A 22,628-nucleotide genomic window follows, 5' to 3' on the forward strand; every position below is an offset into this window, starting at 1 on the left:
TCCCTCATTTCTAGAAACCACATTTTCCTCTCAGCACCATCTTGCAGTGACACCCAGTGGTCACACGTAATCCATGCTGAGTTTGAGTCCCCAAAAAAAAGGAAGAAAAGATGAAGTAAAAACCAGACATCGCTGAAAACATCTCAACAGTATATTATTTTTATTAGTTTCTGTAACCAAACCGAGAGAATGTAAATAAGACCGTACATATTTTAATACAGCGATGAAACCCCTGTACAAGTTCAACAAAAAAAAACAAACAAAAAAAATCATTACCCTCCCTCCCTCATCCATCCTCCAAAGCAAGGACTCTTCCCCCAGCTAGGTTTGAGGTGAGGAGGACACCCTCCTCACCTCAGGGTGCATACTACTGTACATATCTGAAGGACCCTTGTCACCACAACCCCGAGATGAAAGCATTGTGGGTGGGACAGCCAGCGGAGGTGAGGCAGAGACAGAAAACAGCACTGATTGCTCTCACCAGTAAAGACAACAAAACAATAAGTGTCCTTCTGCCCAAACGCTTCAGAACTTGAGGCTTCTCATTTCATCTTTTCCTCGGTCTCCGTCCTGTTGTTGTCCCCCCTCGTCGTGGGGGTTGACACACACACACACACACACACTCAAAGTTTTCTACCGTTTCAACCATCAACTCCTCACCGTTTTCTATTCCTCTACATAGCCCTATCCTGCTATACTCTAGCTAAGGGCACTGAAATCAGTCAATAGCAGCAGGTCTGGGTACTTTACAGTGAAGTGTGTATAGGTGTGTGTTTGGGTGACAGCAAGGATGGGTGTGAAAGCAGTGGAAGGGTGTGTGACAGTAGCCCCTAAACTGGAACAGCTGAAAGTAGTGATCATACATCGTCCATGTAATCCTTTAAGTCCACTCAAAACTCTGCTGCCACTGCAACAGCAAACCTAAAAGGCTGTGACATCATCTCTGCGCTGCTTTAACCTTTGGCTAAATATAAAAGAGAGTCCAGCTACAAGCTTTCGCCCCCCGTTTATACCACAAACACACACCCGACACACACACCCCAACACATCAATAGTTCTCAGGCAAGGAGATGAGAGCAGAAGGCAGGAGCACAGGCTCACAGGCAGACTAATCAATAAATCAATCATTAAATTCAATTAACTGCTGCAATTTTCACATTTCCATTCTGGTAAAACAAACAAAAAGAAAAAAAAAAAAATATATATATATAAAAGGACAACATAATTTTCCGATTTCATGTCTCCGTGCGGTAACCGTGGATGAAACCGTTGAGTGAGTGTGTGCGTGTGGTTATGTGGTGCATTTCCACATACACAAATCTCTGGATTAGTTATGATGGGAGATTGGGCAACAGAAAGTGTGCTTCACTAAATGACATCTCCTTAACAAGATTGTTTTCGACTACAAAAACAAAACTGATTCAATTCTTTCGTTAACAAAACAGGTTTCTCCTATAATCTGCGTGATCCTATTTGGGAAAATAAAAAGGAACAAATCAAGAGCTATAAAAATGGCAAACTCAGCAGCAAATCTCATTTCATTTTTCTTTCTCCAACTTGCCTCTTGTCTACCGTCACTGTAGACTTCTATGGAACAACGTGTGCGGCCATGTTATCGGCATCTAAATAAGATGGAAGAATCCAACTCAAACGCCACCACCTACAGTGGGACAAGACGGGGGAAAGAAAGAAGAGGAAGAGGACCGTGTATACGCAGGACAGTGCCTACTCTCAGAGACCGCTACCGTCTGAGGCTCAGCTCCTCCTCCTCCCCCCCCCACTGTCCCCCAGCGCTGATATGAGGTGGCGACAGAGTGATGGGGCAAGATTCTCTCTCTTTCATCCATGCATATCGTCATCTGAAGAGGGTTGGGAGCGCTTTACTTGCCCTCTTCTGGTTTGATGGCCTGCGGCTTTATGGGGCCAGTCCGTATGGGCTTGGCTGAGGAGACGGGGGGTTTGTCAGAATCTGGGCGCTCACCTCCTGCCTGGTGGTTTGGGGCAGAGGTGTCGAGTGGGGGCTTTACTCCCTGATCGAGCCGAGACACTTTGCTGACTTGCGGGGCCTTGAGTTGCTGCTGTTGCTGCTGCTGCTCTGAGAAGAACTTATGAGTGGACTGGAGCACCTCGGCCCGCTGCTTTGCCTGCAGAGAGATAAAGCGCAAATTAAAGCCAACCCCACCCATCACTGAAAGAGAATCTCATCATCTGCCTGGCTACTTAATCAAACAGATGGACAGAACCAACCAACAAAAAAAAAAAAAAAAGAATATGGAACCCGACCTTGAGGTCCTGTTCAGCCTTCAGAGCCGCCTGGGTGCCTCTGGGTGCAAGAGAGGGACCAGGAGGTCCTCTGGGAGGGTGCTGGCTGTGCTGTGGGTGCTGAGGCCGGGGGTGGGGCATGAGACCACCACCAACATTGGGTGACATTGGAGGGCCCATAGGAGAGCGCTGGACACCTCCAGCAAATGAATTAGCGTGAGGAGGTCGAACCAGAGGAGAGACGAGGTTGGGCTGAGACAGAATCTGAAATGAAGAGTTGAAAGTTGACAATGACCAGTGAACTACACAGTCATCTCATAATAATAACAATAATAATAATGGCTCTGTGGTTATTATTCTACCTGTGGGTTGAACTGGCCGGGGAAGTGCTGTGTCATTCTCATTCCGGCAGAGCTAGGCTGAAACTGCTTCTGGTATAGCATGCTGTTCATCTTGCTGGACTGACTACTAGGAGAGGTGGAGCTGGCCCTGCAATCAGAGGAGAGAGAAATGATACAATCTTGTGAATGAAGTGCATCAAAATTACACATGATGGGCTAACCACACTTAATAAATTCACTGTGGTCCGTGTAGCAACAAGCATCTTAAACTGTCTGAGCCTTGCATGGTTTAAGGCTTTTGCTGCTTCAGTATATCTGCATTTAGGTGTGGTTTTTGTTTGTCAGTATGTAAATTCGTAGACGTTACCTGTAAGGGCTGGAGGTGGGTGTCGTACTCCTGCCGCTGACAGGGGGGGTTCCAGGCTTAACGTCCATGGCACTGCCAAAGAGTTTCAGATCCATGTCCATCTGCAAAGTGTCAGCACAAATAGCTCTTACAACTCCACAATCTAAACCAGCCTGTGAGCGTCTGTGTCTGACAGTCACACATGCACACACTGCGGTACCTTGCTGGTGGGAGGCTGCATCATGTTGTGGTTGGGGCCCATGATGCCTCTGTACGCCTGGGAGACCGGAGGCTGGCGATTGATGTTGGGGGGCTGGGCCTGGGGGGGAGTGGGAGGGAGGGCCAACAGGGGTTGGCCTCCACCCGAGCCAAAGTTTGGCAGGGACAACTGTGAACTGGGCAAAGGGACTGTCACCTGGAGAGAACGAGACGGACAATTACATACCAATTCCATACTAAGAAACAAGTCTGGGAGTTTGGTGACTGGTGAAACAGGATATTGTATTTGTCTATTATTAGGTTTGGATGTAGGTTACCTGCTGCATTGCAGAACTAGGCGACTGAGTGTTGCTATAGTAGCTACTCTGGCCATGTTGTTGCACCTGCCCTGAGTACATGTTTGAATGTTGATTCATCCCCTGTCGAGCCTGAACCAAAGACACAAATATGCCAGAAGAATTAAAAACACACAAAAATAAATAAAACACAGCCGTCAATATGACAAAGAGTCAGTCAGTACCTTAAGGTAGAGTGAAGTATTTCCTGAGAGCAGACTGGTTACCTGCAGCAGGTGTGTGTCAATGAGCTGGGAGCCTCCCATGCCAGACGGCTGGTTGAGCTGCGGCTCAAACAGAATGGGAATGTGCTGGGTGGAGGAGGCCTGCTGATATGCCAGATTAGACTGCGGCTTGCCCAGCTCGGGTGCCTGCACGCCGGGATAGCTGTGCAGGGATGGTCCTGACAGCATCATAGAGGGCTGAGACAGGCTACTCTGCATGAACGCCTGCTGAGACCTGAGGGCGGACAGATCAGGACATAGGATGAGATGACAGAAGAACGGTACATCAAAAGGGGGATGCTGGTACTCCAGCAGTGCTGTGTGTTTTATCGGTTTTCGAGCAGACGGCTGAATATCTGCAGTGCTGTGTGTTACCTGTAAGGCTGCAACGAGGAGCTGAACAGGTCCTGTGGCTGGGACACCGGAGGACCAGTGCCGAGTCCTAGCTGAGCCTGGTGTGTGTGTTGGTGTTGTGGCTGTCCTTGCAATGGAGCGTAGATAGGAATGGGAATCTGCTGCACTGCTGTCGGCTGCAAGGTGGAGAAACACAGACAGGTAGTTTTACCTTCACTATACAAAAAAAAAAAAAAAAAAAAAAAGACACCCCATTCCTGCAGCATGACCAAAAAAAAAAAAAAAAAAAAAAAAAAAGATCCTACCTGCGAGAGGCCTGGCTGGAAGCCTTGCTGCTGCGCCAGGGAGGGAGGCGCCAAACGAGGGTGGGGGGTACTGAAGAGGTGGCTAGTGTCCATGTAGAAAGCTGGAATCTGAGCTGCAGAACCTGGACATAAAATGATTACAGGTTTAGTAACATACATGAACAGTTCTTTTAATTTGAAACTTTGAAACTGAACTGTCAAGGCTATAAAAAAAAACAGAAGGCTGGTGTTAAAAAATGGCATTAAAAGCATAGACTGATGAATATACTTAAGAAATCCTTTTCTTTTGACAGTCATTTCAATGCAGCCAACATGTGACATATGCTTCTCTCACCTGCTGCAGACTGAGAGACGTACACCTGTGGGGTCTGCTGCTGCTGGGGCAGGAGGGGAGGCACACATCCCAACTGAGAGAAGCTGCTGCTACTACTGCTACTGGTGGAGGAGGACAAACTTCCACCCTGCAATTGCTGAGGCTTCACCTTACAGATGTTTGGGGGGTCAGAGGCTGTGGTGGTCTTGGTGCTGAGGGATGATGTTGTATAGGTACCAGAACCTGCAGGGTGGAGATAAACACACGGTGAACACATACCATAATGGATGCCTGGATACTACTGATGCATGGGGGGAAATCCCAGAGCAAACACACAGGTAAGTCAGTGTAGTGTAGACTGTCAGTGCTGAGGTGAACAAGGTGTCAAACAATACAGTAGAGATATAACTGAGGGTCAGGTTACCCGACAGTGAGGTGCTGGGGGTAACAGAAGCCACGGGAATCTGTGGCATGGAGGCTGAGGAGAAGGTGGAGTACGAGGATGCACAGGATGTGATGGGGGAGGAAGAGGAGGTGACTGGAGAGTTTTTCTCCAGACTTGGGGAGTTCTCCCACGCTTTGCGAGCTGATTCCATCTAAGGAGGAGACGGAGAGAAATTAGTGCATGCGTAATATTTCACAGACGCTCTAGAGAGAAGTGTTTCTAAGAGAAAGCGATGTTGGCTGGAGTGTGCTGTTTGCCTGTGTACCTTTAGTGTCAGGTCAACAGTAGCAGGAGACACGGTGCTGAGGCTGGAGCTCTGCTGCAGCGTCTCTCGCCGAGGGAGGGGCAACGAGTGGGGGAGTGCCACCTGAAACACACCAAACAGCAGTCTTTAAATAATGCCAACTCACAACAACTGTAAAGGTCCAGATGCGTGACCTCTTAAAATAGAAAAAAAGAAAGCTGTCAAACAGTGGTGCCACTGTAAGGATACTCACGCTTGCCACCAAACTTTCCTCCATTTTGTTCCCTCCTGTGGGAACACTGTCAGCTAGTGAGGAGGAGGGGGCGGTGTAGTCAGTGACAGACTCCTGAGAGGGAGACAGACGTGTTGTTAGCAGTGCCGTTTTTTTTTTTTTTTATTACTCTTAGTGTTCACTATGAAAAACGGAGTTGGCAAAGGTAAGATTCAATTGATAGATTTACTCTACTAAATTTTGTCTCGAGTTTGTAGAGACATTACTGATATGGTACCATCATGAAATGATGATGATAAAGTACCTTGCTGCTGTACTCTGCTGAGGGGACTGTGATCATGCCCTCGATGTCTCCTCCCAGCTCTGGTACTGTGGTGTCACTGGTGGGAGGAGTGGAGTCTGTGGCTCTACTGACGACTCCTGCGGGGACTCCTCCCTCCAGCCCCTCGCCTTCTCCTCCACGTGCGTCTTTGGCTTTGCGGTTCTTAAGAGAACGCTCTTTACCGATGGGACCAGGCTTGTACTCCTTGGTTTCCACTGGTTCCATTTCAGGAAGCTGGGGAGGAGGAGAGATTTAACATTGGAGTGGAGTTCTTTAAAAGAATTAATAGGAATCAATGTTCGTGTTGGGCAGCTGCGAGATTCCTCCACGGCAGAGTTACCTTCTGTGTTTTGATTGGGCCGGCTCGAGGTTGTTTCTGTCTCTGTTCTTTGGGAGCGGGTAGTTTGTTTTCAGAAACAGTTTCTAGTAACGCTGGAACTCCATCACTGTCAGTGCTGCCTGCAGATGATGGTGCTCCAAACTGAATACTGTCTATTGCCAATTCTACATTGCCTTCGGATCCAGGCTTCACACCCTGGAATAAAAAGTGTTCTCATGATTTATCATTTGGCAAAAAAGACCATATACTGAAGGAAAAAAATGAGACAGCTGTGTTTAACATACCTCAGAGGAGACCGTGCCAGTGAAGGAGGTAAGAGGTTTGTTCCAGGCACTCACAGAAGGTGGCTGAGGAGGGCTGATCGGACCAACTGGAATATACAGATTGCATATTTTAGACAAGAGCTTGTTGATAAATTCCCTCCTGGAGTTGTGAGGAATATTTTAACATGAATTGACTTATCCACTCACGCTTCTTGACATCAGGAAGGACAGTGGAGCCCGCCACCTTATTCTCCCACAGTTCTGTACCCAGAGTGCTGTGTGTCTGCGTTGGTGCAGGGGGTAGGCTCTTTGAGGTAAAGTCCACAGTGGCAGGGGGGATGGAGGGGAGAGGAGCCACTGCTCCCTCCAGAGTCTGAGGGGATGCAGCAGGCTGTGAGGGGGCAAGGTGAGGATGCTGGGGAGCAGAAATGGGGGGCTGCTGTTGGGCCTGGGGTGTGGAGGCTACCGGTGGTTGAGACTGAGAGGCCTGTTGCTGCTGCTGCTGCTGCTGCTGCTGTTGTTGTTGTTGTTGCTGCTGTGATGACTGCTTTTTAGCAAATCTTGGTGGTAATTTTCCTCCGCCTCCTCTACCCTTTTCACCAGAGCCTTTTTTACTCCAGTTCTGTAGGAGTGTTAATAGAGTATAATGTATCAAAGATGTAGGGCTCATTACCATCAAATACATGCATTGGTGCAAGCTCTCTTCCTCTTACCTGAGTAGTCTGCTCTTCCTTTTTCCGTTTCTCTTCATCCTGCAGCCGTTTTTGTTGCTTGCGGGAGACCACCTCTGTGAAGCCATCATCATTGGTGCTGGACTGTGGGTCCTCTGTGGTGGTGACCTCTGGGTGGTCGTCAATGATCACCACACCTACAGTGACAGGAATCCAGACGTTTAACATTCAGTTTTCAGATGACTTGCAGCTGGGGCCAGGTATATGCTCATCTGTAAGAGGCAAGTGTCAAAAGTATACATGCGATTACTTACTGGCATAATTGTTGAGATCAAACTGAGAAAGAGCATTCTCTTTGGGCTTCTTAGCAGCCTGTTTGGCCTCATCTTTGCGACGGACAGGCTGATCTTTAGACCGCTGGGCTGCTCCTCCAGCTGTTGGTCCTGTCCCCTCTGAGTTTTGCTGGGCTCCAGGGCTGTTCAATTCCAAGACACGTGTTGGAGACAAAGAAAAATCAAGTTGGTGAGAACAGTGTAGAAGTGAAGCAATGTTTACATGTAAAATAAAGTCGAGTTTTGTGCAAACATATCTCTTTTCCGAGGAAAAAATATGCCTCTATTACCATCCCCTGACGAAAGCAAAAGATAAGAACGATGCCACTAGACAAAGTGTGTCAAACTAGATGATTGACTTTGTTTTCATCAGAAATGCCACAGCTAAGGTACAGTAAGAGTCTGAAAATACCGCTATGCTGATGCCATATTTTCAACCAAAAAAAAAAAAAAAAAAAAACATTGATGGCCAGTAACAGCACACTTGAGGACAGTTAACTACCCACGTGGAGTATCCTTTAACAACTTTAACTAATTTGGACAGGCAATAACAGTTAACTGAAATATGTAGATCCTGCACTAGTGTTACACAGTACAACTCTTAATTAGGAAGAATACTACACAAAAGGTTTATTGTGTGAGAATGAACCTGTTGCACACTGTTCATTGAGTCAACTTCATTGTGTTCAAGTGTTAATGTAAGCAGAGAAAATAAATGCCTTGCACACAAAAGCCTGATTGTCCAAACTCACCCTTTGCGGCCAGCTTTGGTCCCTCCCCTCCTCTCCCCTTTGCCCCCTGTGTAACTCCGGCCTGGTTTAGCTCCACTGTTGCCTCTGCGATTCTGTCTCTCTGTAGGCCTCTGACTAGAGAAACTCCTCTTTGCTGCAGGAGCCCCTTCGCGTTTTGGAATCATCCCTCCTTCAGGGAGGCTTTTATTGGGGGTCAGAGAGCCCTGGGGGGGTGCAGGTGCTGGAGCAGAGGCGGTGGCTGTTTCATTTGCGGCCTCCAATGCTCCTTTCCTTTCCTCCCGCTCTCTTCTTTCATTGAAGTCGCTGCTTTCAGAGGCAGTTTCCCATTCCTCATTGGCTTGATCTGAAGAGTTCTGGTTGGACAAGTCAGGGGACTTTGTACCGACTGCAGCGATGGTAGGGCTGCTGGTCTCAGGCAAGGGTGCTTCTACAGGAGAGGACAAGTCAGGTGCAGGCATAGTGGCTGCCACTTCTGCAGGCACAGTTACAGGGGTTCCTGGAGCTCTAGAGAGGGTTGGGGAGAGGGAGACAAGGGCAGGTGTAGAGCTAGGGACAGCAGCGGCGGCAGCAGGCACTGGGAGTAGAGGGACAGGGGGACTTGGTGCTGTCTCTCCACTAGCCAACACTGCAGCCTCCCGTTCTTTCAAGCGCCTGAAGCGTGGGGGTTTATCTTGCCTTGGGGGCCGTGCTGGTCTGGATCGACGAGGTCTTTCTCTACTACTCTGAGGAGCCCCGTCCCCAAATTTCTTGCCATCACACTTGGGAGGCCGCCGGTCAGCAGGATGATTGTCATATCTTTGTGTGGACTCTGTGTCCTCAGGCCTGAATGTCTCCATGGGTTTAGAGGGCCACTGAGAGGAGGACTCTCTACCTGCTGGCCGTCTAAGAGGGGCTGAGCGAGGGCCGCCGCGTTCCCTTGCTCCACCTCGTCTACTGTATAGTCCTCCTCTTCCTCGCCGAGAAGGCTCTCCTTTAGGAAGGAATCCTGGTTTGGGCCTGCTTTCATCATCCCCTCTGGATCCAATCTTTTCCCCCATGTGAGGAGGTCCAAAGCCTGGCTTGTGGGGCCCAGACCGAGACTCCCCAGGGAGCTCTCGTCTGAGTGGACGGCTAGGTTTGGTACTAGGCTCACGGTCAGAGGGTCCAGTATCACTGGCAGACTCCCTCCCACCTTCACTTTCAGAATCTGTGTCTGAACCACGACGCCGTCTACGTTTTGGTATAACCTCAAAGTCTGAGCTTTCGCTGCGTGTCTCGCTTTCTTCCCTGTTGCGAAAGGCAACAGCGCCTCCAGCAGAAGGTAAATCAGAGCGTGATCGGGGCTCTCGGTAAGGGTATTCTGGCCGACTTCGACCACGACTTCCCCTGCCACGGCCACTGTAAGTCCCCCGGTAGCTCCGTCCTCTGGAGTAATACTCCCCACGTCCACGTCCTTTGAAAGTTGAGTCAGCAGGCCACTCCCTCTCCCTGTCCTTGTCCATTTCCTTCTCCCTCTCACGTTCCCTCTCCCTCTCCTCTCGTCGGTAGGCACGTGGAGGAAGATTGGACTCTTTCCTGGAGGGCAGTTTGGGTTCTGGGTGCTTGTCATTGCTGGGCGGTTTGTCTGCTTTGTCCTCCTGTGAGGAAGAGGTGGGAGCCCCAGATGAAGGCTGAGAGTCCCTGGCTCTCTGATGGCCAGTTGGCGTTTCCTCTGCCTCAGAGGCTTCTCTTTTTCCCTCACTCTGAGGTCTGGAGCCCTCAGACACAGCAGCTGCAGCAGAAGGCGCTTTGGATGACTGATCCTTTTTGGATCGGTCTCCTCTATCCCCTCTCTCATGACGCTTCTCTCTCTCTTCTCTTTGCTCCCTCTCTTCTTTCATGTCCCTTAGGACAGGCTTCTTTATAGGCCCAGACCTGCGGACAGGTCTCTCTCCCCCTGGTCCTTCTCTGCGTCCTGTCCCTGATCTCCCTCCCCAGCGCAGATCAGCTTTCTGTTTGCTAGTGGCTGGCAGAGGCAGCTTCTCTTGTTTGTGTAATCCATCAGCAGGGGGTGTAGCCCTGTTGCTAGTCACCGCAGCCTGGGGGTAGAGGTCATTCTGGGGCTTATCATCAGCCCTTTCTCCTGTGTCCAGTGATCCTAGCTCCAGTGATTTTGTTCCCAAGGGTAGTCCATCAAACCTGGGCTCATCCTGCTTGAGGGAGTGGCTGGAGCCCTGGGAGACACTCTTCTGGAGCATAGCTTGACCAAGAGCTTCTACCTCTTCCCCGCTGGGTAGGCCTGGTTCCTCAGAATCAAACGCTGAGCTTACTGTGGCCCTGTCTAGAGGCCCTGGCACATCTTCTGGGCCCTGGGTAAATGCTGAAAGGGACTCTGTAGGGTCCTGGAAGAAGTTACTTTTATGAGAGTCCAATGCACTGTGGTCCTGGGGATATATCGGTGGAAGACCCCTGTCAAGATCCAAACTGGAGTCCAGCCTGTAGAGACACAAAGGTTATTGCATCATGCAGATAATAAATTATTATTATTATTATATTAACAAAGTGTTTATGCTGCCATTTATTCTATCTATTTATTTATTTTTTTTAACCTTGACTCCTTATTTTCGTCACGCCCTTTTGGAGGAGTCACAGACGGTAATGGCTCCGACTGTGGGTATGGGTCCGACCCCCATACCATCCGAGAGTCTGAAGGCAGGCCATGGTCACGAATTGGTCGGGTCAAGTGGTCAAAGGAGTCAGAGCTGGAACTGGAGTTGTCACCGGGCTCTCTGCGCACAATCTGCTTAGGAGGCATTCTCCCTGGAGACGATAAATTAAAAAAGGACTTTAACAAAGGTTGTCTGGCATAGCTGTCAGAACAGTTAGTACATTAATCACAAACCAACATACTCATACAGTCTGCATTTCTATTCCACATAACTCCCTACCAGGGTGAATGTTTGTTGGCATGTCCATGGGAGGACGTCCTGACATCATGCGGGGGTCCATGTAGGACTGCATCATGAGCCAGCGGGGGTCGAACCCCATAGAGGCAAGATGCTGGTGATGGGGGCCGATGGGCTGATACATGGAGCGGTGTTGTTGCTGCTGCTGCTGCTGCTGCTGCTGCTGCTGGGTAGCTGGGACTCCACCACCACCTGATGGAGACACGGAGCCCCCACTCTGCTGTTGCTGCTGCTGCCATTGTTGCTGCTTCATCTGCTCCTACAAGACCAATGAGGAATCATAATTTTTATATTGTATTTATTTATTCATTTATTCTTCGATTCTTTTATTTTTTATCATTTTACACATTTAGTTCTCATGCTACGTCCAACACGTCCACTGCAGAAAGGTCTAATTCACATTAAATGTTCTCTTCTTATGACAACATTGAAGGGGTCAATGTATGACCAAACTAATATTCATTATCAAGTCTCCTTTTTGGTTCACAGTTTGGAAACTAGTGCAGTAGTTCAGGAAGCTAGATATGGACACCCTTACCTGTTGTCTGAGGAAACGAGGTGGCAAAGACTTTTGAAACTGCTTGGAATAGCCTGAGGTGAGAGAGGGACGCATAGCAGCTGCTGCTTCCCCTTCCAGCTGAGGTGGTGCCACAGGGACTTCCTCACCACTGGGGGTTTCAATGTGAGGCAGAGACAGGTGGGGCTCATCCACTACAGGAAAACAAAACCAACAGAATTGGTATCTGTGACTGAAAGAATGGCATTTATAATGATTGCAACTTTGGCTGGAGTTAGCTCACCTCTGTTGTCCTCCATGTTAAAATAGTCTCGGATAGGCACTGTTGTCCTGTCAGTCTGGTTCTCCTCCATTAAGGGGCCAACCTCAACCAAGGAGCTCTCTCCCTCGCTCTGAGGTTCTGGAGCTACAGCCACAGGTCTCTGGACAGGGGGGCTGGGCTGACGAGTCAGGTGAACCTCCTCCTCTACAGTTTGCTCTACTCGCTCCATCCTCTCCCTGTCTCTATCCACCCTCTCAGGTAGAGGAACTTGCATGATTGGGGCCTGCGATTGTGAAACTGGGACCGAAGGTGCGGGACTGGATGCAGGAACAGGAGCTGATGAGGAGGCTTCCTCTTCAGCACCTGTGTCTTCATTGGTGGTCTGAGCAGGGGCAGATTTGCCCTCAGTTGCCTGGCGGTGTTTTTCATTTAGACGTTTAAGTTTTTCAGCACAGGCAGCAAGCCGCTGTTCTTCCATCCGCCGTTCCTCTTCCTCTCTTCTCCGTCTTGCTCGTTCTACTGCTTCAGAAATTTCTGGAGGCTTCTTTCGCTTTTGCCGCCAGGCCTCCGAGTCCTCATCACCAGCAGGTGGCACTGCAGCCTGTGGTTTGCTCCCACGCTGAGGTCCGCCAACAACAGTAGAACGACTGCCGCCCTGGAAATGAGAGAAATGAGTACAGACGCAGACCTGTCGCCTTGCTGTTGAAATGACTAGTGCATACATGATGGGGGGGGGGCGGTGTAGTGTAAAGCAGATCCAGCTTTACCTGATAGTCCTGCGGAGCAGCTGGCTTATTGTACTGCCCTATGCTGCCAGGTGATGGCGCTCTGGGATCACCGTCGGCCCATGCAGTTTTACTGGCGCCACGGTCCTCAGACCCCTCCTTCCAGCCCTCCTGACCGTCTGGTGGCCGAGATCTTACACGCTCCACTTTACCCATCCATTCCCTGAAAATGTCAAAAAAAGTTAAGTAAAAACAAAAAAACATTCTAACCGTTAGCTAACAGTTAGCTCGCTCTCCTAAACCACTCACCTCAACCTCAGGCTGCACATCAACCCTCCTCACATCTCCCACTTGATACAAATTGGCTTGGACAATTTTTATCATTTCCAAATCCTTTTACAAATCAAGTAGTACTGCCAGTGCTGGTATGCAATAAACATTTGGCTCTCAGTGTATTATTATGGTATACAGATCCATCTACTATAGCTAAAGTGCGTTCTAGCCACAATACATGAAAGTCCAATATATTTGTAAAATATTGTCAGTAAGGTAAATTATATACATTTTGGACTATATTGGCTGTTATGGAACACCTCCAGTGATTTTTTAGGAGTGAAGCACAGAAGCTAATGAGTCCTGAATGCAGGACAATGCAAGTGTTGAAAAGTTAATATCAAATACTCGCCAGTTTTCTCTTTTGTCTTTAGCAGCTTGGTTCTCCTCATCATCGCTGAAGTTTAGTTTCTCTGTGTAGTCCACCTCCATCTGAGCTCCTGGATTGCAGGAGGGAAAGGATTGATGTCAAATTACCTTTGACTATGTAAACACTTAAGTTAATAGGCAATTTATAGCTACTAACCTGCCCAGCCCTCATCAGCATCAATGTCCAAGTTGTCCAGCTCTTTTAGTTCTGTTGCACTGATGATAGATGGTCTGTCAGGGTCCTGGAGCCAGGACTGAGGAGGGGGCTGCTGGGCTCTTGCTGAACGTGGACCCCTAAACCCCAAACAAGAGAAAAAAGGAGAGGAAAGTTTATTATAAGAACTTTAGGCCATTACCATTATAGGACTTTTTACTTGCCCTTAAAGTGAGTAATTGCCATGTTAATTATCAAAATAGGAATATAGAGGAGGTATACAGAGTTTGTGCAATGATTAAATACATTAAAAAAAGAAATCTTTAATTTCACTTCAACTCAGGTATATTAAAATGTGAACTCACTTTGCTCCATCTTGTGGTACAGGGTATCTGAAGTTTCCTTGCCCTGGGCCAAAAGACATTTGAGGATAGGCGTGGAACATCTAAAAACGCAAACAGTGACAATCACACAGGGTCGAGATACAACTAGATACTGTGACTTTGATATGATCCAGTGTGTCAAACTGACTTACGTAAGGTGGCATCATGCTCCTGAAAGCAGGGTCAAAGTGAGTTGGCACCCCAGCCGGAGGCTGCTGTCCCCCATTAAGTTTAGGCTGAGGAGGACCAGAGGGGGGCAACCTCTCCCTGACATCTCTCTTCTCCCTCTGGCCGTCAGTGGTTACGTTTCTCCCAGGCTCATCGACTTCCTCTGGTGGTGTAGAGGTACCAAGGCTCGTACTACCTTCCTCCGGAGCCCTGTTGTCCATCTCAGGGGGGCTGGGTGCAGTGTTCAAATTCCTGCCTCCGCCCTCACGCCAACTGCCAACATCTAACATGGAAGGAGGGAAGAGAAACATTTAATGCTGGACTTGACTTACAGTCAGGGGCCTGAGGTTCCTCAACACCCCACAAACAGACAGTAACCAGTGAACGCTGACTGATGCTTATGTATGTGACTGCGGTCATACTTTGAGGTCTGAGGCTGGGGCCTGGTCCATAAGGCTCCTCCTCTTGACCGTCCCCTTTCTCTACCTCACCAGCCGCCTGCAAGCTGGGAAACTCCTGGTGAAAATGGCTGCTCACACGAGGAGCTCCTGTACAATACAAGCACATGATTATGAATGCACAGAAATCACAAGATTGAAGGTAATACAGTGACGTACAGAGAGGCATTGAAGGGTCTAATCCTCCGTTGGTACACAGCACCCCTTCCACAACATCACATTTAGTGGAGATCAAATGGTCTGTATTCCATGTAGACTGTATTGGTTGAGTGCTTTAGACCAAATGAGAATTTTGTTTGTTCGGACACAAGTAGGAAATGTACTGGGTAGTGCTTATAGCATCATATATGCTATATGCTATATATATGCTAAGGAGGACCACGGGCCTACAACATAGGCAAACTATATTTTATGAGTAGGTATAAACTTAGGTTTAGAGCGCAAGTTTAGAGCATATTTACCTTCTTGTTGTGTCTGCTTGCTGTTGGCCCAGGAGCGGCTGCCCCCAATAGAAAGCTCTTGTGGCTGGAGAACTACCGGCTTGTTTGGGGGTGGGGGCGTTTCCTGTTGCCTGTGACGCATAAAACAGTTTAGAGTTTCCAGTAAAACGTGGAAGAAAGACAGCTTCTCTTCTAACATTTCCAGTTATTCTGTAGTGTTTGACATAAACCTTAACTTGTGTGAGTGAGAATGTAACTAAAATTTACCTCTCGTCCCCTCCCTCGGTTCGAGATGCCCAGCCACTACCGTCTTTGGGGACAATGTTGACGTTGGGGTCGTTTCCCTTGTTCTCTGCCTTCAGGCTGGGCAGGTTGGCCGGAGGGGGCATGCGCCGGCTGACAGCAACTTTGCCCAAACTCTGGAGCCCATGTCTGGCAGCCACTGTGAGGAATATTACACACAGGGGAACAGCAAAATTTGGGTTTTTAAGAAAGTTACGGTAAGACCTTGATCATCCTTAAAGATTATATAGCCTCGATCACCTGAACTCAACTAAGACAAAACAAGCTTTTCACATCTACTGCAAAAACAGCCCATTAATTAGTTACTGACAAGACTGACAGGGAATGATTGTGCAGACTTACCTGCAGTTTTCTGGGTTTCCAGAGATTTGCCCTTGTAGGTGTTGAAGAGGCTAAGGGTTGCATACTTTGTTTTGCCATCCTTTGCCTTGGTGCTCTGCCCTGACTTCTCGGACATTTCGCTGGAAACTCATTGAGTCTGGTCCTTTGGCCTCGCCCCCAGAACCAGCCTCCTACAGACCAAGGGTGAGACAAAAATGAGAACGCAGAGATTATAGATAAGACTCTGGACACTAGACCACAACAGGGATCTGAACCGTCTTTGATGTTCACCAACAAACTACAGTTTAGATGAAATCTCTGCTAATTCAACACCTGAGCCTGATGGTTTACAAAGCAATGAAGGTGCCCTGCATCTGCTTTTGTGGAGAACAGTGCTTCAGGCACCAAAAACTGAGTCATTGGCCTGCCATGACATAATGAATTTAATAGACAGGCAATGCATCGAATTTAATGACACCAACAACAAAACCAAAAAAAAAAAAAAAGCCTGTATTTAATTTTGGATCAAAAATGATTTGCCTATTCCCGATCCACTAAATAAAAGGTCAGTATTGGCTCCAACCTGGCAAAGCACCCATATATTTCAACAATGCAAAGCAACTGATTTAAGGCAGACGCACACACATGACATAAGACTAAGGCAGGACTTTTGTGCCACAGCCTCACTATACTGCCTGAGTAGAACTAGCCTGCATCAATCTATAGATCGGGGCAGCTCCCAGTTTTAATTATTTGATGGAGCAGTATCTGCTATGTAAAGCCTGAACCGTTTCTGACCTTTGTTTGCTACGCGTAAAACAGCTGGCAAAAATGCCCCATTGAGCTTCGTTACAATACTGGAGCGTGAGCAAACTGTGGAACACTCCACAGCCAGTTGTTTCTCTTAATGATACATGTTGTGTGTGTTGGGGAACCATGCAAGGGAGGGCGAAGGAGTTTGGACTGCAGTCATAGTGTGTTTCACCATCAGATGTGTCTACTAGAGTAGACTAGAGAAATCTGAAAGCAGTGTGAAGCGGATAAAGACAGCAGCAAGACACACTGATCGGTGGGTGGGGGCAAATGGAGCAGGACTTAGCTTACTCAGAGGGGTCACAAGAAACACAGAAAGTGAATTAGAGTGAGCAGTACCATGGGCAGAGAGACAGCATGTTTAAGGCTGCAGTGTCTTTCCTAAGTCACACAGCCATCATTTATTATTAACGGAGCAGTGGTGGAGCCGTGTCTCAGAGTGGGAGTGTGCGTGTTAGTGTGTGTTGGGGGGAGCTGACAGCTCTGATGAGCTCAGTCTCTATCAGCAACTTGGCCTTGGAACACTTTGCAAAGGAACGTCCATTTAAAGGAAAAGTCCTTTTGTTAGAAAACAATCTGGTTATTTTGTAAAATAAAAGTCAAATGCAATGATAGCCCAAACCATATAAATAAAACCCTGGCTGCAATTTCTTCCATTTCCTTCAAATAAGAGAACACGTGTCAATACCAAACAAAAAGTAATTTCAATCCAAACTTTAGATCATGTTCTGCAAGATTATAAATCTTCTGCCATGAGGAAAAAGACAACACCGTTACAAGTATTGCCTTATTGTAATCATACTACCTATGATGGTACATAAAGAAAATAAAATGTATAAAGATGAGGTATTGTAAAGGGCATCAGTATTGAATGATAGCCAGACCTACACGTATGCCTGCATGAATCTACTCTACCAGTCTACTTCAGATTCTTGTTACCCAATTGGTGTCAGTCAGGGGAGAAAAATGCTGCAAGTGCATCTTAACACTGGTGTATGCTTGTGTGACAAAGTGTTTCTGTGCCTCTGCTGCAGGTGTCTGCAGTGTACATTTAAGTACATGGGGCTTATGTGCACCTTTTCAAATGAGCAACAATGAGATGGGACAGTGCAGGATACAGACAGAGACAGGATAGAGATACAGGATAGAGACATATGGCATTTTCGCCTACATTTTTCTAGTTCTGGTAGCGGTTGTTGATCATTGAAGGTTGGGGAATGGTGACACTTTGATGCATTGTGGCTTTAGACCTATGTATCTGCAAATATGCTCTCCGCCATCTGAAAATGGTTCTTCCACAAACGCCAGACAATAACATTCAAGATTTCCAAATATGACGAGGCGACAACACATAACTGGTGTTTTCAACTTGTCTCGTGTCTTTGTCTTTTAGGCCAACAGCTCACACGTTCAGGCAAAGTACGGGAAGAGTGCATTGGGGGGAGCGGACAGCTCTGATGAGCTCAGTCTCTACCGGCTGCTTGGCCTTGTAACATTTTGAACACATGCTCGTTGATGTATGTGCACTGTATACGGTTGAAATGTGAAGACACAAAAATGATCTGGATAAAGATGTTGTTGAAAACCAGGCTGAGTGTTGCTTCTAAATTTGGCAGAGCAGATTGATCACAGATCAGCGGACACAATTTATGAGAAAACGACAAGTAAAAGAGGATCATTCATCATCATTATAAATCAGCATTTCTCAGACAGTTTTGTCATGTGCAGCAGTGATGCTTGACAGGAGGTGGAAAGGCAAAACCACCTGAATGTAGCAGGAGCACTTCATCATTTTAAAGAACTCTGTAAATTGCATCACTTCAGCAGGTCTGACAAAGTAGTAGAAAAGCCTCAGTCTTGGCTATTGAGGGTGTTTGTCTGAGACCCCCACACACACCACAGAACACACACTAATTATATCAAACATGCCTGACAAAAAATCAAAACTTTTTTTTTTTTTTTTTTAAAAAGGGGTTTCCAACCAGGTAAAGGTGTCATCACTGAAGCTTTACAAACACTCACATTTGAGAGAAAAAACATATTCTATCAAGGTCAACTTAAGGAGTACCGGGCAGAGGGGCAGAGTCAAGTGTGCAAAATAGAGAGAGCATAAATTCTGACATCTGAGGGGTAGGTGATATGTGGGGATGTGTTTGAAATACGGAAACTGACTGGAGTAGGGAACACTCCTAGGAGTCCGAAATTGTGTCACCTCTTCAATGCCAATGTGACCACAGGAGAGTCACTTGGGGCTGAGCCCTCCACACTGAAGGGGTGAGTCAGTGTCCAATCCCCGTTCTCTTCCTACGTCAGGTCCACCTCTTAAACAATCGACATGCTGTATGTTCACTGAAGGCAAAGAGTAGGGACCGAGCTCCCTTTTTGAAGTGTTTTCAGATACATCGAGAGACACTAATAACGAAAAAAAACTCAAGATTCGTCTCCCAGCATACAATAGCATCCCTGCACCCAGCCTCCATCAGCTCAGCCTGACCCCACACCCTTGCATCACAGTCCATCCGTCAAGGTGGGCCCCTTTCCTTCCTTTTCCAAAACTCAAAATACCAACATTTCAGTGTCCTGCTGGTTTGTTTGTATGTGCATGTGTTAAAATGTTCCCCACAGATTTTGAAATGATATTAATACAGCTGGCATTTTCCATCCAGCAAACCATGTGGCCAGTAAAATGACTTTGTCTCTGATAATACTGCAGTGAGGAAACAAGCATCCAGTTTGCACATGATTATCATTTACTTTAATAGTGGAATAACCACTGCTTAGGAGGAGCCCAATAGTTTCGGGGAATTACAAGTGCGAGTGCAGTTATTTTGGAAGACTAAACAAAAAGAGGAACACAAAACATTAGGACCACAACAGCTACATTACAACTCTTCACATAGTTTGAACCTACTTCCAGGTTCAAACTGCAGGTCAGTCAGTTCAGATGACTGTAGTGCTCACACAGCCCTCTCTTTCCACGGAACTGCCCTGGCTAAAATCAGAGGTCATGTCGATGGCCTAAATGATGGGTGATGGAGAAGCAGACTTGTATTTCATTAACCCAATTAGTTTGTATTGTAATGCCTTCTCTGGTGAAGAAATCTCTCCCATGGCAATGGTCAGTATATCATGTTACTCATCTTTAAGTGTACTACCCAAAGTTTCAACAATAAGACTAAGGTTGTAATTTTATCCTATGTATTCCATGTGTGCTGTGGACATACGTACAGATACTGCCACTGGCCCGTTAATAGGAAGTGTGATGTTGTATCCACTACTTGAACCGATTAGTGCACACAATCATCAACCAACTAGTCTTCACTTTGATCAGAGTCAATGCAGGGAGCACCTCTACCATTGCCTACCGTTTTTAACCCAGTGAAGAAAAAAGCATATAAAAGGGGACTGGAAACCACTAAAAATTACTGTGGTTCTCCAGCGCCATAACATCAATACCACTGAGATGGTCTCCCTTGGGAGCTGGTGGTAATTTCATCAACTGCACAAGAAACTGGAGGGTGGCTATGTTTTCATTCATTACGAGCACAGAAGTGCTGAAAGTCAAAGCAGAACTGAAGCATTTGTTATGGCATATGCTAGTTTGTCCATCTGTTAAAGTCAGCATAATGTGAAGAGTATCACTATAGAGAAAGCGTTAGCATCTCTTTCTCCTATAAATCAATGCATCTCTAGAGACACTTCCATTTTCAGCAGGAGATCTCTGATCAGGCCAAGGCATTGGCTGCTGAATCAATAAGCACTACACCAATCAATATACGTCTGAATGGGCAAAGCTAGTCAGATGGAGACCCATTTCTAATCATGGATGCATGTGTAGAAAGCATCTCCCAGGTGGTTTCCACATCTACAAATAGAGTTTATGGATCACCTGAAGACTTTCACAGCCCAGCACTGCCAAACTCTCAAATGCGCACTTTCACACAGGGAAAATGTGCTCCTTTATGACCACTTGGGATCTGCAGGACGTTGCGACTGAGGAGCAAAGCAGTGAGCTAAGCTGTGCTCAAAATGTAAGATCACGACAAATCAAGTCTAAGATCATAAACGGTTCCCGGCACGTTCAGTCCAATTCAGAGGAGCTGAGAGCCAAATTTATGACGCCGCATTGTTTCTGTAAATCACTGCCACTGATGAGTCTGCAGGCCATCCCTCACCATGAGTCAAACTACTGGTGGGCTGGGTGGCTCATACCGGCAGGGAGAGGAGGCCCTTCACGCCCGGAACTCAACCACACCGGGCTCAAATAACACTCAAATTGCGCAAAAGTCACTCGCAAAAATGCAGACATCGTGATCCAGCCAGCAACAGAGGCTCCGACATGAAGCACCGTGGTGTTAGAGAGCAGGCCGCCGGCGTGCATCATTAAGCATAGTTTCGTTTCTTACTAGTCGCCATCACATCCACTTTCAGCGCTCCAGTGTCCGGAGCATGCTAACCAGCTAGCGTAGTGTGAACAGCAACACACCAGCTCCTGGGCTCAAAGCAGCGCAAATGTTCAACTCGTGTGACATGCAGACCCACCTGCCACCGCCGGTGCCTCCTTTGTCCTTTGGGCTGTTGTGTGGCCCGACTTGGAATCCGGTTTCGGCCTGGTTTGTGTGAGTGTGTGGACGAGAGAGTGTGAGTGTGTGTGTGTGTGTCTGGCCGGCGGATTACAAAAGCTGGTTAGCCTGCTAACCCAGTTCGGCTAACGATGGTTAGCTAGTTTGCTCGCTGGCTGCCAACAAACCGCTCTCCACATGCACGGCTGCTCTCCTCTGTCCCCTGCGCCGCCTTTTAGCCGCCGGTCCGCTCCTGTCTGCTTGGCCCTGACTTCGGGATCCGGTGTGCGGTCGTCCCGTGGCTCCGTGTCTCTCCCCACCCGTTATCTCGTGCCAGACCGTTTTTCTAGTTGAGTGAGGCCCCGCTCGCGCCGCGGCCTGTCGCACAATCAAAGATGGCAGACCGGAGTTGCCAGATTTATGCTCTCGTATCCCCCTCTCTCAAGTCCTGACCCTGTGTGCAGGTGCTCAGTCTCTCACATCTATCAACCTCAGACACAGCTGGATTCAGCTGTGTCTACAAAAAAGGCCGGTACACTTCTTACCTGCTGGCATTAAAGGCTCTGACACTATATATACATCTACAATATAACAGTCACACCATGAAGCCAAAGAGATGTTTCCTTTTAATGCACACATTACGTTTAATTTGTGGTTGATCGTTAACATTTAACAGGCCGAACAGGATACCAAAACACACAGTAATTACTGACTTACCCACCGACCAACTCTCTCTGAAGTTTGGGGTCCAGAAAACATTTTTGGTTAACATACAATTACTATACCATATCCATACCTCATGCATACAAAGGATCCTGTACATAGTAATTTCATATTTATTTCACCATGTGTGTGTGTGTGTGTGTGTGTGTGTGTGTGTGTGTGTGTGTGATTTTTGCTTAAGTTAATGTGTTTCATTTGCTCTTGTCTCCCTGTTTATCTGTTTATGTGTGAGTACATGAGGGCAGTAGAAAAAACGAAATCAGATTCCTTCTATGTGTTCACATAGTTGGCCAATGAAGGTGATTACTAAATTATAAATACTGTGTTGGCTTAAGTAATATTTCAGTTTACTCTACATAACTAATGCTAATCGGACCTTGTAGTTTAGAGTGAACTTAACCGAGGTTGTCGTAAATGAAGCCAGCTGTGGTGTTAATGAGTGCTCCTAATCCGTTTTGTCAGCGGTACCTTTAGTCTAACTCATAAGTCACTATATTTACGTTATCTGCTACATATGTCAAATCCTTTCCATGTCCTAAGTGATACTACTAGCCTACCAAAGGTGTCCCTAAACCTGGCAACCCAAATGTTAACGAGTCACGCGTGGACGATTCTTCTTCCGGGGTGTACCGGTGGTTCACGAGCAGCGCTCAGTTTGAAGTCTGTTTAAAGTCCATCTATCTATCTGTCTGCCTGTCTGTCTATCTTCACCCCAAACACTTCAGTGAGGTAAATAAATTACAGTCTAACTGGCCACCAATGGACTGAACAACAAAACCATCAAGCTGCTGCTTTCTATATTTTTACATTAACAGAGCCAGCGGTGAACGAACATCAGGACATGCTTCTCTTTCCTAATTTTTGTCAATAATA

General features: G+C 47.2%; 1 protein-coding gene across 1 annotated transcript; it reads right to left on the reverse strand.

Moving 5' to 3' along the window:
• Positions 1-145: 145 nt before the first annotated feature.
• Positions 146-21,402, reverse strand: prrc2c (proline-rich coiled-coil 2C). The gene is made up of 34 exons (XM_070831670.1): positions 21,013-21,402; positions 15,679-15,848; positions 15,301-15,475; positions 15,055-15,164; positions 14,558-14,683; positions 14,120-14,418; positions 13,950-14,029; positions 13,588-13,724; positions 13,414-13,501; positions 12,771-12,951; positions 12,025-12,658; positions 11,763-11,935; positions 11,207-11,483; positions 10,868-11,078; positions 8,301-10,754; positions 7,531-7,691; positions 7,259-7,413; positions 6,753-7,167; positions 6,567-6,652; positions 6,283-6,477; positions 5,925-6,176; positions 5,642-5,734; positions 5,410-5,511; positions 5,124-5,295; positions 4,721-4,942; positions 4,387-4,508; positions 4,103-4,257; positions 3,731-3,962; positions 3,486-3,596; positions 3,170-3,364; positions 2,971-3,071; positions 2,625-2,751; positions 2,284-2,526; positions 146-2,144 (listed from the first exon to the last, which is right to left on the reverse strand). Exons 2-34 carry the CDS (start codon positions 15,791-15,793, stop codon positions 1,881-1,883), a joined length of 8,463 nt encoding a protein of 2,820 aa, XP_070687771.1. The 5' UTR covers positions 15,794-15,848; positions 21,013-21,402; the 3' UTR covers positions 146-1,880.
• Between the last annotated feature and the right edge of the window lie 1,226 nt (positions 21,403-22,628).

This window comes from Pempheris klunzingeri, chromosome 6, assembly GCF_042242105.1.
Source record: "Pempheris klunzingeri isolate RE-2024b chromosome 6, fPemKlu1.hap1, whole genome shotgun sequence".
NCBI classification, from domain to species: domain Eukaryota; kingdom Metazoa; phylum Chordata; class Actinopteri; order Acropomatiformes; family Pempheridae; genus Pempheris; species Pempheris klunzingeri.

Coding starts and splice junctions, on each gene's coding strand:
- prrc2c (XM_070831670.1), bottom strand. CDS start 15,793: ATGTCCGAGAAGTCAGGGCAGAGCACCAAGGCAAAGGATGGCAAAACA. Junction 13,502..13,587: donor TGCTGATGAGGGCTGGGCAG/GTTAGTAGCTAT, acceptor CCTGCAATCCAG/GAGCTCAGATGGAGGTGGAC. Junction 3,963..4,102: donor TCCTCGTTGCAGCCTTACAG/GTAACACACAGC, acceptor GTCCGCCCTCAG/GTCTCAGCAGGCGTTCATGC.